General features: G+C 41.1%; 3 protein-coding genes across 3 annotated transcripts; 2 read left to right on the top strand and 1 right to left on the bottom strand.

Annotated features, from left to right (window-relative positions):
- Positions 1-3,269: 3,269 nt before the first annotated feature.
- Positions 3,270-6,779, top strand: LOC108595898 (endoplasmic reticulum metallopeptidase 1). Its single transcript, XM_017981187.1, has 10 exons — positions 3,270-3,497; positions 3,735-4,396; positions 4,457-4,817; positions 4,869-5,252; positions 5,312-5,492; positions 5,547-5,875; positions 5,932-6,031; positions 6,084-6,186; positions 6,251-6,533; positions 6,589-6,779. Exons 1-10 carry the CDS (start codon positions 3,390-3,392, stop codon positions 6,760-6,762), a joined length of 2,685 nt encoding a protein of 894 aa, XP_017836676.1. The 5' UTR covers positions 3,270-3,389; the 3' UTR covers positions 6,763-6,779.
- A 70-nt stretch (positions 6,780-6,849) lies between these two features.
- LOC108595902 (polycystin-2-like) lies at positions 6,850-9,293 on the bottom strand. The gene is made up of 8 exons (XM_017981193.1): positions 8,688-9,293; positions 8,404-8,628; positions 8,009-8,240; positions 7,725-7,955; positions 7,431-7,673; positions 7,188-7,375; positions 7,085-7,129; positions 6,850-7,019 (listed from the first exon to the last, which is right to left on the bottom strand). The coding sequence occupies exons 1-8, from the start codon at positions 9,203-9,205 to the stop codon at positions 6,908-6,910; spliced, it is 1,794 nt and encodes a 597-aa protein (XP_017836682.1). The 5' UTR covers positions 9,206-9,293; the 3' UTR covers positions 6,850-6,907.
- Positions 9,294-9,756: 463 nt separating this feature from the next.
- Positions 9,757-12,908, top strand: LOC108594927 (endoplasmic reticulum metallopeptidase 1). Its single transcript, XM_017980063.1, has 7 exons — positions 9,757-9,778; positions 10,017-10,705; positions 10,763-11,694; positions 11,751-11,935; positions 11,994-12,137; positions 12,195-12,397; positions 12,455-12,908. Exons 2-7 carry the CDS (start codon positions 10,017-10,019, stop codon positions 12,906-12,908), a joined length of 2,607 nt encoding a protein of 868 aa, XP_017835552.1. The 5' UTR covers positions 9,757-9,778.
- Positions 12,909-13,179: the final 271 nt, after the last annotated feature.

Here is a 13,179-nt window from a genome sequence, read left to right as displayed (position 1 = left end):
CATTTTTCCGAGAATTTGCAGTGACAACCGCAGCGCAATGCAATTAAGAGCGTTTGGCTTATTGCACATTGCACACAGTTTTAATTAAAACGAAAGCTAAGTTGTTGGCTCAAAGCGCCAGAGCCAAAGGCCATAAGCGTGCGCTTTTGGCCAATTACTGTGGCCAGTCGGGCGTGCTTACAGGTTTGTTGTGCTGTGAGCTGAGTGATGCTGTCGTTATCAGCCTGGTCAGCTGCAATGCTGTCAGTTAGTCAGCTAGCTGTTCATAAATCAGCAGCAAATCGGTAAACTGGCTCACATGACTTCATTAGCAGCAACGCTGCGTATGCGTAATCTGCGTATGTTATTGTGCGGCAGCTGGTAATGGCTTAAATATGCCGCTGTCTAGTCAAGGACCTTTGTGTGTGACAGCTGGCTTTTGTCAGCGTTTAACAATGCGCCAGCTGAACCCCAAGCTGAGCTAATTATTAATTTAGAACACACACACAGAGAAAGCTGCGACGATGTTTTTTAACAAATCAAAAAAGTTTTCTCTTGCTGCTGCTGCTGCTGTTGTGTTCTTGTTTGTATTTGCCTTTGCCTTGGCCACTAAATTGTGGCCATTGTGGCTATTGTGTCATGCTATGGAATTTCATTATAACTGCGTTGCTTCCTCGTTCCAGACTTTTGCTTGAATGAGTGTGCCTTCCGTGCTTTTGTTTTGTGAACAAACAAATAAACGGACTTGAGCTGTTATGCTATGTTTTATATGACGCATATATAGTATATACTGACTGCTAGGCCATATGCGTTTATGTGTGCTCAACAGCAGATGGGCGTCCTATGTGTGCGCCAGTGTGTATGTTTATGATATTAATAATGCGCTTGGTCAACGACCTGCTTACGCGCATTACCGGCTTACAAATATACGCAGCACTCACTCACACACACACACACAGAGAACGCAATTGGAATGCCAATCAATGATATCATGCGCAGCACAATAAATTTAATAAAAATAAACTAATAAATTGTAGTAACTTGCACTTGGCTCTTAAATTAAAAGTTGCGTATTAATCTGGCATTTAGCCAAGACTCGCACCCAATTTGCACTCACATGTTTTAGTTTGGCGCATAAATGTATGCTACAGCTTTTGTTTTTTTGAATTGCTCTGCGTAATTTCGTTTGTAAAATGTGTTTATGCACTTAGCACTCTCACATACACTCAGCCATACACATACGCACGCACAATTGGTTTTTTTTTAATAAAAAATTATATAATTTTTTATTTGTCGCCTAGGCAGCAACATTTGTAGCACATGCTTTTGTTAGAAACAACAACAACAACATAACACAAACTAGCACAAGACAGTACACACACACATACATGCATATACTCAAACACACACACACATACACACACTGACGCGCGAGCACAGAGAGCAAAATATAAACAGTTAGCCCAAGACTTGCCGTTTTGCCGCTGACAAGAAGACAACCGTAGGCAACGAACGTTCAACTACGACTGAAAATAAAAATGTAACTCACCAGCCAAACCCCAATGCGGGCAACTGTCGGCATGTATAGCATGCATGTGTGTGTGAGTGTGTGTGAGTACGAGTCGCAACGAGGGACCCAAGCAGCAAAAACAGCGCGAATTTGTGTGGAAAGCCCAGCAGGATAGTAAACGCAGCTAAAAGCAAAGCAGCTGACACACATTTTCTAGCTTTGTTTTGATTGTGCTGCGGCGTACAGCGAGCAAGAGCAAGAGCGAGAGCGACAGCAAGCGTGCGTGAGCGAGTAAGCTGCGCTGATAGCCGGCGTTTTAAGCTGCGCTCTCACTCGCACACTCGCTGTAGCTCTCTCTCTCTCTCGCGCGCGCTCTGAGCTTCTGCGCCTGAGCTGCACCTAGCTTAAGCTTCATAGAGTTTTTGCTATAAATAAATTGCTCATAAAATATGCAAATTATTTTGTATTTTTTGCAGATAAAAAAATATTTTAAAAATTTATGTAGCTTGGCTTGTTGTGAAAATAACTGCGCAACGCTTGAGCTAGCGCTGACATTCGCTCTCTGTGGGCAGAGCATTCATTTTATTGATTTCATTTTGACCAAGATTCCGATGAACCTTTTTGTTTACGAATTTTTGTGTAGTGCACAAGCCATGAATGAATGAAACACACACACACACACTAACGTTAAAGAGTAAAAATACACAGCAATGCGCGCGTGTGTGTGTGTGTGTGTGTGTGTTTTGTCTTCTTCTCTCACAAGTTGAATGACACTGTTAAGTGGTTTGGCCCAAGCAGCGTGCATTGCATGCCGTTGTCCTCAATTCCAGACGGGATATAGAAAGGCTTTATGAGAGAGTGTGTGTGTGTGTGTGTGTGCTTGTGTGTGTGTGTGGCCTAGGCCTCTGTGACTCTGACTGTGACTGCGCTTCAGTCGCTGTTGGCGCATCAGTCAGTTGGGGCGTGACACAGTTTTTTGCGATGCTGGCAAGTTCGACGGATATTCTAAGGATAGCAGCCAGATACGTACGTATGTGTAATATAATTTATACAAAGCGCTGCATGCTTGCAATTTTCACTGCCAAATTTGCGGAACTTGGTATATTAAATTTGTAGCTGCTGCCGCAAAGTATAGCACAACTTTTGTTGCACGTTGTTAAACATGCCACGCAAGAAGCTTTGCATACTTGCGACGTCATAGCTTGGACTTTAAGCATTCATTTGCCTAAGCAAACAAATGACAACAAAGCCACACACAAGAGCTAAGCTAAGCTAAGTGCTATGTTATAAATATAATTAAATAAATACCTGTATTTGTTTGTTGTGCTGTGGCTGTTGAATAATAATGAGCGGCTGCTATTTGAAGCTTAGTTGACAAAGCGCGCTTGAGTAAAGTGGTTGTGATTTTTAAGCAATGTGCAGTGAAGCGGAGGAAAAATGCGTGAGGGTAAGCGCAGCTAGAATACAAATTAAAAATATATTAAATACAGGCATAAAATTAATTAAAAAGCAGCTGCAGCTAAAAAAATAATAAAAAATAAATAGCATGAAATTGGCAAATTGCTTGATTGACATGCACATATAGACATATAGACGTTAAGCTTCAGTTTAGCAGTGTAAACAATGCGCCGCATTGATGTGTGCGGCACTTGAAATATTTTGTGTATAAGAACCCAAATAGTTAAAGAGAAAATAGATAAGATAAACAAACATATCGATATCGAACAGTTGGGGCGGCGACTAATGGAAGCGCAAGCTGCCGCAGACGACGGTCAGTTGCTCAAGTGAAGCTAACAGAGCCGGTTCGTGTGCTTACTGTAAATTAAAACGATCGAGAGTGCCGCCACTTAAGAGAGCGCAAACAGCTGTTTGAGTGTTCAAGTGAACGCAACTAGTTCCAATGAGCGATGATAAGAAGAATGTGCGTCGCCGCGTCATAACGCCGACAACAGATCAAAATAATACAGATCCATTGCTGGCCAAGGCAGCAGCATACGCTGGCGATGAGGTAAGTGTGGGAGTGGGAACATAATCAATTAGAGCAGCTGCCAAAATATGCCAGCTGCCTGCTCCATATATTTAGATAAGATACTGAGTAATCAGTTTGTGTGTGTGCTGATTAATTCGTAACACAAAAAGGTTCAAAAGTCTAGACTATAGTTAAAACATTCATTTTTAGGTAGCAAAACATAGCGATAAGATTAGTTAACATTATTAAATCTATGTATCACCTTTCTCTGTTTAGCAAATCAATGGCTGCGAGCGCGTCTTCGTTAGTCGCAACAAGATCAAATGGTACTGGGCGCCTGTGTTCCTAGGCGCTTGGCTGCTGCTCTATTGCTGCATTTCCATACCCGCTTTTCATCATTTGCCACGCCCACTTAGCATTAAAGATGAGGCCAAGTATCCCGAACGTTTTATTGCAGAACGCGCCGAGCTGAATTTGCAGCGTTTGGTGTCGCTGGGTCCACGCGTTGTGGGCAGCCGTGAGAATGAAATGGGCGCTGTCAAAATTATGACGGGCACGTTGCAGAAAATGCGCGCCGAGCTGGGCAATCTACATGACTTTGAGGTGGACGTGCAGGTTGCCTCCGGCAGTTATATACACTGGAATGCGGTCAACATGTATCAGAGCATACAGAATTTTGTGGTCAAGGTTAGTCCCAAGGGCAGCAACAGCAGCACGTGGGTGCTGGTCAACAGTCATTATGATACGGTGCCCAATGGACCGGGTGCAGGTGATGATGGCTCCATGGTAGCCACCATGCTGGAGACCATACGCGTGCTGAGCAAGTCCAAGATAGCGCTGAAGCATCCCGTTGTATTTCTATTCAATGGCGCCGAGGAGAATCCACTGCAGGCATCGCATGCGTTTATTACACAACACAAATGGGCCAAGAACTGCAAGTAGGTTACCCACTTCATAATTAAACCAACTCTTAACCCTCTTGCCTTAACTTTATATAGAGCGCTCATCAATTTGGACTCAGCTGGCAGCGGTGGTCGCGAAATTCTTTTCCAGTCCGGCCCCAATCATCCTTGGCTAATGAAGAGTTATCGTCGCGCTATTAAACATCCTTATGCCTCTACAATGGCTGAGGAAATGTTTCAACACAATTTTATACCCTCGGATACAGATTTTCGCATATTTCGTGATCATGGCGCGCTGCCTGGCTTGGATATGGCTTATCAATACAATGGTTATGTGTATCATACAAGCTTTGATCGTGCTGAGATTATACCACGCGGCAGCTTTCAAAATACGGGCGACAATTTGCTGGCGCTGGTGCGTGAAATTTCAAGCGCTCCTGAGCTGGAAGACACTTCGGTAAGTCGGTCGGCCCAGTCACTGCAAGTTAATCCAGTCCTTTGCTTACAGAAACATGCTGAGGGCCACACTGTTTACTATGATGTAATGGGCTGGTTTCTGGTGTTTTATACCGAAACTGAGGGCATTATTTTAAATGTTTTTGTCTCGCTGGCTGCTATACTGACCTGCAGCTTGGCCATTAAGCTGATGAGCCAGAACACAGGCATTAAGCTGGAGAAAATGCTGAAGCGCACACTGCACACTTTTGTTGTCTTGATTCTGGCTGTGCTGGCGGGCGCTGTGCTTGCCATTATAATGGGCTGCTTCATGGATCTGGTGCATTTACCTTTGTCTTGGTTTACACACAATTGGCTGGCGCTGGGCTTGTACTTTTGTCCTTTCTTCTTTGGTCTGGCCATGGTGCCGGCACTTTACTTTCATTATACGGCAACGGTGAGTGCGCGAGCTGTAAATAAATTGATTGTTTATATTTATTAATAATACGGACGCAGGATCGCTTTCCCATTGGTCAACGCGTGCAATTGCTGCTGCATTGCCACTGCCTGTTCTTGGCGCTGCTAACGCTGGTGCTGACCATTTGCGGCATTCGCTCCACATTTGTGCTGATGATTAGCTGTTTGTTCTACACCGTAGCCCTGATTTTCAATTTGGCCACCAAGCTGTACAGTCGCAGTAAGTAATTCAAGCAATAATCAATCTAAAGCTATAGCTTGCTCTTTTTTATAGACGTTGCCTGGGTTATACCCGTTATAGTCTGCATGGTGCCGCCTTTTCTGTTCTACACTTACTTCACGCACGGATTCTTTTGCGCTTTCATACCCATGTTTGGACGCTTTGGCAATGGCGTTAATCCCGATTTGATTTTGGCTGTGTTCAGCATTGCTGTCGGCAGCTTAATTGGCGGCTTCATTGTGCCACTGCTCAACATGTTCCGCAAATCCAAGACTATTATAAGCTGCCTAATGGGCATTACATTGCTGTGCATTATTTTGGCTTGCACACCACTTGGATTTCCCTATCGCCCTGAAACGAATGTGCAGCGCTTTGCTGTTTTGGTAAGACTTACTAATATATAATATATATATTAAACTTTTGCATTTCTATGCTGCAGCATGCCAAGCGCACATTCCATGATGTCAACAACAATACGAGACGCACTGACAGCGGCTACTTTATCATGCCACAGGACAGACGCACTTACTCGGTTAAAAGTAAGCTCAAGTACACTTAAATTGCTCCACTGCTAACTTGTAAATTTCACAGAACATCTCATCAACATGACTTTGGCACAAAATGTGGATAACGATTGCCGCGATGAAACTCTTTGTGGTCTGCCGCTCTACAATATGCGTTGGCACAAGAGGAGGTACGCAGCTCAGCTCTCTCTATAAGCTTAGCTTAGCACTTAATCTTACCTTTCTGTTATGCAGAGCACACAGCTTATGGATACCTGCCTCAGAGCCTGTACTGGGCACACCACCTGTTATTAAAGTGCTGTCCAAGCAGCAGCTTTCGCCCAGCAAAATACGCTTTGAAATGCAGCTCTCTGGTCCCGATCACATGGGCATCTTTATACAGCCACTGAATGGCGTGCGTGTGGATAATTGGTCCTTCCATCAAACACCGCTGCGACTGAACTACAAGCCGCCCTATTTTATTTACTTTAGCTACGGCGTTAATGGTGATCCGCTTAAATTCTGGCTAGAGCTGGAGGTAAGCTGTAATTATATTAATTTATTATATTAATAATTTGTTATATTTGCTGTAGAAACCCAATGGTGATTGGAAGTCACCCATACTGGAATTGGGCATTGGTGGTCATTGGATACATCATAAGGAATTGCAAACTTCCGATTTTAATAAATTCTTGAAAAGTTTTCCCAAATATGTGGATACAGCTGCTTGGCCAGCTTCTTATGAAACTTGGATGTACTCCAAGTAAAGCATTCAATTGAAATTAATTTTTATAATAATAAAAAATAAAGAATTTTTATAATTAACAATTAATCTATTTATTGTAGTTATTTTCAAGGGGAAATACTTTTAGAGATAAGTAGGCCAGCTCATAAATTTTAATCAGTCCACTGCTATTTGCGCTTATGCTTACGGTTACGCTTCTTGGCATCAGCTATCAAGTCTGTCAGTGTATTGGTAAAACCACGAAAAGTTTCTTCGATTAGATTTAAACGTGTACACAAGCTGTCGAGCAAAAGAAAACATGAAACAAAATACGTGCGCAACCGACAGCACAAAACGCTACTAACATTTCCATATCCTCCTCCGCTTCGGTATATTCATGCAACAAGTGTCTGTTTTAGAAATGCATACAAACAACAGTTTCAAGTTAAAAGACAAAGCTTTACTTACAACTGCTTCAGATTGTGTTCATCAAATTGCATGTCTGCGCGCAAGCGAGGATACGTCGGAGCAGCCACAAGACCAAAAGTAAGGCGAAACAGAATCTTCTTGATTACATACCAAAGAAAATTGGGCTTATATATAACCGTTTTGGTTGCGGTTCTATAGGCCAAAACAATAGCAGCTAGAAACATGTTCTAAGCATCAAATTGAGTATTATTGCTTAACGGTTGACTTAGTTGTAGCGCTTACCAATATAATATAAAACATAATAAACAAATAGCTTAAAAAGAATATGGGCCCCAATATCTGATGATCAGTCTCTAGCTTAAAGTAATCAAAGTCGCCGCCAATCATGCGCACCATAGTGAGCACAGCAGTGCTAAAGTCCTTAAAGTCCTTCACATCGCTGCCAAACAGCAAAAGTCCCAGCTCACCATAAGCAATAAATAGTATAACAAACATGACTATAAAAGCAGCCAAGTCCTTGGCAGCCTAAAAAAAAAACAATTAGACAAGCAAGGCTTAAGTCTTAAAAGTAGTTACCTTGCTCATGGCTAAACCTATAGTGCGCAGCACTGGATTAAAGTCCATAAACAAAAGCAATGATATCCATGATAAAAACAAGATAAAGCCTAAGCAACAGCGATAAGTTTGATTGATATAGATTAGCTTATCGATGGATATAAAGTCCTCACTGAGCGCTTTAAGCTCCTCTTTCTTTTGTGTCACCGCCACATAACTCCAAATGTTATAACAAAGCAAAGCATATATGAGCTTTAATTTAATGTAATTATTAAAATGAGTATATGTTTTACAGTTATGCTTACTGTAATTCTTGGTGTGCATAGCCAGAATCCCGTATTAGTCATATGATGCGTAAAGCCATTTATAAAGATCTTCTTTATTTCAAAGTAGGTGTAGTACATATTCAAGCCATACATAAGTATGACGCATATGCTGATCGCATAGCCTCTTTTAACAAAAAGGGGATCGAAAAAGGTAGTTAAAGATTCATATTTAGTGACAACCAAGCCACCTGGCATTATTTCAAAGATTTGCCTGCAAAAATAATACACTCACTGTAAAAAGCGTAAACCATGCAGAATGCATTTACTATAAACTGAAAACTATTGCAGCTAAGACTGCAGTAAGATCCAAATGATTCGCAAGAGAAATAACACGCTAAGCAATAAACATAATACCAAAGTACGATCGAACTTACCTCACATTCATTAATAGTTCTTTATTGACATTAATCAAATTAAACTCCAATAGCAGCAAACGTGATGCACGATCTATCCAGGTTTTGTTTCTTAATTCATTAATTATTATAACGTTTTTCTCATAGTTATAGGTCAACTGTTGCACATAGCCACCCGTATCATAGGTATTTATCTCACCATATATAGCAGTGGCATCAAGTTCATCAATTGTCTTATAGGGCGTGCTAAAGAAAAATGTTTTTTTTTAATGAATTCATTAAATAAAAAGCGAAATCAGTTGTACTCCTTATAGTCAGCTGTAGTATCCTCGAACCGTGGCCTATATGCGCCTACACAGTCATTGAAATAACGTAAAAATGCCGTATTATAATTACAAGTATTCTTACGCACACGTACTTGACGTAAACGTGGAGCACCGAGCAGCAAGTTATCAGAGTATAAAATGCCAGTTGTATTTGTGTTTATTTGTGGGAGCCATTTGTTATCATAACTTGAAAATCTGTAATCATGCAGCGCTGGCAATACACGTTGCTCCAAATAGATCCAACAATCCCTTATGGTACGCACCCTACTAAATCTTGGCGATACTATTTCCGGTATTCGAAGTTCCCGTTCAAAGATTTTCTTCATGCCCGTATTGTAGAAAAACTTCTCCTTAGGCGTCATTGAGTAGCCCACTATGGTGACAGCGATGAGGTATACACAAAAGGTAGCCACATGGCGTAGAGCCATCTTTGTTCCAACCTCAGTGGTATAGTGTATGTTTCCATAGTTAGCATGACTGCGCTTGAACTGATTCATTGCGGGTAATAGACTTGGACTGCTCCACAAATCAACAAAAAGGTTCAACAATATTCAGTTTATTTTTGCTATTTGACGAAAAGTCTTTTTTGATTGTATACTTTTGAATCGTAGCCTGCCTTATGGTTAGGCAGCGGTTCTTTCGTAAAAATTCTTTAGCATAAGTTTCGGCAATCTACGAATGTCAATGATCTTCATAGGTTAAATTTACTTGAAACTTTCTTATTTAGCTAATTGGGTGAAAAGCTAATACTTGACTTTTATCAACTGCACACACAATATGGAATAAATACTTTGTTTCTATATAACTTTTGATTACTCTCTTTGTTAAATCGAAAGTAAAGCCGACAAAGATAATCTTGCCAAGTGCCAAGCTATTACTTAGCTTTAGGGCCTGGCCGATAAGAATACATAAGTTTGTAATCAGCAGCGATTACTAGCCAGCTATAATTGATAAGTATTTTCTTGGAGCTCAACATTAGCTTAGCTATTGCCAAAAAATCAGTTGCTTAGCGCTCTGCTCACCGGCTGGTCTTATTACCTCGGCCTAGGGTATTTGTTTTCTTGGTTAAAGTGAGTTCAAGTGCAAAATTATATAAGCCTAAAGTGCAAATTTCTAATATCTAAAAACCCAAGAGAGAGCTAAGAGTTCCCAACAGTTACTAAATTACGTTCAAGAGCGCCGCGACAGCGAGAAGTGTTCAATTTATTACCCATCATAAAGCACTATTATAGTATATAATACCTAGGTGCTTTTCAAGGTAGCAAGTGTTTATAGTTGAACGTTTTTGTTTTTCTTTGCTGCTTGCAGATGTCCATTTCCACTTGGGATATTACTTCTGAGAAGAATGCAGGACAGAAGAGAACGACTGACAAGTGGCCCTGGTATGGTGCACCCATATTCTGTGTCATTTGGTTCACACTCTTCTATGTGACTGCCATACCGAGCTTTTACTCCTATCCCAAAATGTTATATGTACGCGATGAAGCGAAACATCCCGATCAGTTTATTGGTGAACGTGCTCAAATACAATTGGCCCAGTATGCCATTATTGGTAATAAAATGGTGGGCTCTATTGCCAACGAAGTGCATACGGTGAATTTTATACTTGACGAAGTGCGCAAAATTATGGCGGAAGCACGCAACGATCTGTATGACATTGAGCCAGAAGTTCAGTATGCATCGGGTTCCTTGTACCTTTGGAACACGGCTACCAGCTACGATAATATATCCAATGTGATAGTAAAGATCAGCAGAAAGGACAGCCCCAGTGATAATTATTTGCTCGTCAACTCTCACTACGATTCGGAGGTGAAGACACCAGCGGTGGCAGATGATGGCGTTATGGTCGTTGTTATGCTTGAGACGCTGCGCGTCATTTCACGCTCAGAGCGTCCTCTCGCACATCCTGTTGTCTTTCTGTTCAATGGCGCTGAGGAGGCTAATATGCTGGGCTCACATGGCTTTGTTGCTAATCACAAATATGCAAAGCATTGCAAGTAAGTAATCTCTAAGTGCTTTGATTACGTTCTGTCTACATAAGTGCTTCGCTTCAGAGCGCTTATCAATCTGGATTCAACTGGTTCTGGTGGACGAGAGGTTCTATTTCAAACGGGTCCTAATCATCCTTGGCTAGCTAAATACTATAAGAAGCACGCACCGCATCCCTTCTCTGTAACATTGGCTGAGGAACTATTCCAAGCAGGTCTTATACCCTCCGATACGGACTTTCGCATATTCCGTGACTACGGCAATATTCCTGGACTCGACATGGCGCACGCTCTCAATGGTTATGTGTATCACACAACGTACGACAACTTTAAGAATCTGGCACGTGGCACATATCAAACCACAGGAGATAACGTGCTAGCACTCACTTGGGCTCTGGCGAATGCACCCGAACTGGATAACACCGCAGCCCACGAGGAAGGACATGCTATCTTTTTCGACTTTCTAGGCTGGTTTATGATTGTCTACAATGAATCAGCGGGCATTGCTATTAACATTGTAGTCTCAATCTCAGCGCTAATATGCATTTGTCTATCTGTATTTATGATGACCAAGGGAGACGCTGCAGATGCTCCAAAAGCTGTTGCTAAGCGATTTGGCATTATCTTTGTGGTGCAATTGATTTCGGTGGCTGTTGGCTGGGGACTTACTATACTCATAGCTGTCATCATGCATAGCGCTGGCCTTGGACAATCCTGGTATTATCACATATGGATGACCTTTGGCTTGTACTTCTGTCCCATGTTCTTGGGCCTGGGACTACTACCAGCATTTTATATTGAGTTTACAAAGAAGAAAACCAACATGAAAACGAATCAGACTATAGCCTGCTTTATGCATGCCCATTGCATTTTAATTGTCATAATTTGCTTATTGATGACTGGTTTGGGTATACGCTCTGCATTCTTTCCAATGATGGCAATATTCTTCTACACCATATCAATTGTGGTACAGCTGATTTTAAAGTGGAGCCTAAAGAGTAAGTTGCTTAATTTTATTGTCAGTTTATCCCTAACATTTTTATACATTTTATAGAGAGTTATTTTATGACTACGCATTTGTTGAGCCAGCTGCTGCCTTTCTTCTATTACACCTATATGATTTACTTGTTCCTGCTGGTATTTGTGCCTATGCAAGGACGCGATGGTCCGGACAGCAAACCTGATATGCTGCTGGCTATATTTATTGCGTTGATGACAACACATTTTGCTGGATTTTTGGTAAGTGTGCAAAATATTAGATTGGCTGCTGTATTAATTAAGAATTATATTTCTACAGATACCCATACTCTTCAAATTTCGCAAGTGCAAGATATTTATATCTATGTTTGGTGTGCTCACCGTTATCTTCATTATATTGGCCGTCACTCCTGTAGGCTTTCCATTCAGGCCAGAAGTTGCAGCCCAACGTTATTATGTGCTGGTAAGCTAATAGCTTTGAAGCAATATCGTTAAGGATTCTCATGATCTATTATTACAGCATACACAACGTACGTTGCACGGTGAGAATAAAGCTGTTACTCAAGAGTCTGGTTTCTATGTTCAACCCATTGATACACGTTACTCGGAGCTTTACGATACAACGCTCAAGAATGTGGAGCCACAGAGCTGGCTGAAGGAAAACTGCGCAGCTGAACCTTATTGCGGTTTACCACTCTATAGCGGACGTTGGCTGGACTGGAAGTATGTTGCTTCTTTTTCTTATTTTTAAAAATGTTAATCAATATCTTTATCTTACAGAGATGAAGCACGTTGGATCTATACGGATTCAACGCCCAATTTTCCAGTAACTACAGAGCTTACTTTCGTTTCGCAACAGTCCTTAAGCGCTAACAAGAAGCGTTATGAATTTAGCGTTAAGACTGGTGATCGCATCATTATTTATATTAACCCGCAACCAAATGTTAAAATCACAAATTGGTCATTTGACGAGACAATTTTAAATGATGGACGCCGTCCACCATATTTCTTATATCATGTTTATTCCATGGTTAAGACACCATTTAATTTCTGGATGGAATTTGAGCATGCAGCGGATCATATAGAAGCACCCTATGTCAAACTCAGCGTGTCCGTACATTTTCTATATCATCCCGAGAACTATACGCAGTCTTTTCGCGATTTTCTTAGCACGTTTCCCGATTGGACGTATACTACAGACTGGTTTGCTTCATATGAAAGTTGGTTGTTCTAGTTAAGTTTATCAAATAAATTGAAAAATGGAGAAATTGTTTATAGCACTACTGTATTTATGGTTATGGACATTGATCAATTTAGATATTGCGTGATAACGATTACTTAAGTCGATAAGTACGTGAACGCGTAATGCGATCTAATGTAAGCTAAGTTAAATTAGTTCTTTAGGGTTGGTTACCCAGTGCGGTCATATTTTGTGGATAAACTCAAAAGATAATCTGAATTTTGTACTATCGGAATTATATAACAACTAAGTAAGATAAACCGTT

The sequence above is a fragment of the Drosophila busckii genome, chromosome 2R (assembly GCF_011750605.1).
Source record: "Drosophila busckii strain San Diego stock center, stock number 13000-0081.31 chromosome 2R, ASM1175060v1, whole genome shotgun sequence".
NCBI lineage: Eukaryota > Metazoa > Arthropoda > Insecta > Diptera > Drosophilidae > Drosophila > Drosophila busckii.
This window is presented reverse-complemented; position numbering and strand designations above follow the sequence as displayed.

Excerpts from the sequence above, each read along its gene's own strand:
- LOC108595902 (XM_017981193.1), bottom strand. The coding sequence starts at position 9,205 with ATGAATCAGTTCAAGCGCAGTCATGCTAACTATGGAAACATACACTAT. Across the intron at positions 8,241-8,403 it reads GAACTATTAATGAATGTGAG|GCAAATCTTTGAAATAATGC; the intron begins GTAAGTTCGATC and ends TTATTTTTGCAG. Across the intron at positions 7,376-7,430 it reads TTATGTTTTATATTATATTG|AACATGTTTCTAGCTGCTAT; the intron begins GTAAGCGCTACA and ends TTTGATGCTTAG.
- LOC108595898 (XM_017981187.1), top strand. The coding sequence starts at position 3,390 with ATGAGCGATGATAAGAAGAATGTGCGTCGCCGCGTCATAACGCCGACA. Across the intron at positions 6,187-6,250 it reads ATGCGTTGGCACAAGAGGAG|AGCACACAGCTTATGGATAC; the intron begins GTACGCAGCTCA and ends TCTGTTATGCAG. Across the intron at positions 6,534-6,588 it reads AATTCTGGCTAGAGCTGGAG|AAACCCAATGGTGATTGGAA; the intron begins GTAAGCTGTAAT and ends TATTTGCTGTAG.
- LOC108594927 (XM_017980063.1), top strand. The coding sequence starts at position 10,017 with ATGTCCATTTCCACTTGGGATATTACTTCTGAGAAGAATGCAGGACAG. Across the intron at positions 12,138-12,194 it reads CCCAACGTTATTATGTGCTG|CATACACAACGTACGTTGCA; the intron begins GTAAGCTAATAG and ends CTATTATTACAG. Across the intron at positions 12,398-12,454 it reads GGACGTTGGCTGGACTGGAA|AGATGAAGCACGTTGGATCT; the intron begins GTATGTTGCTTC and ends TTTATCTTACAG.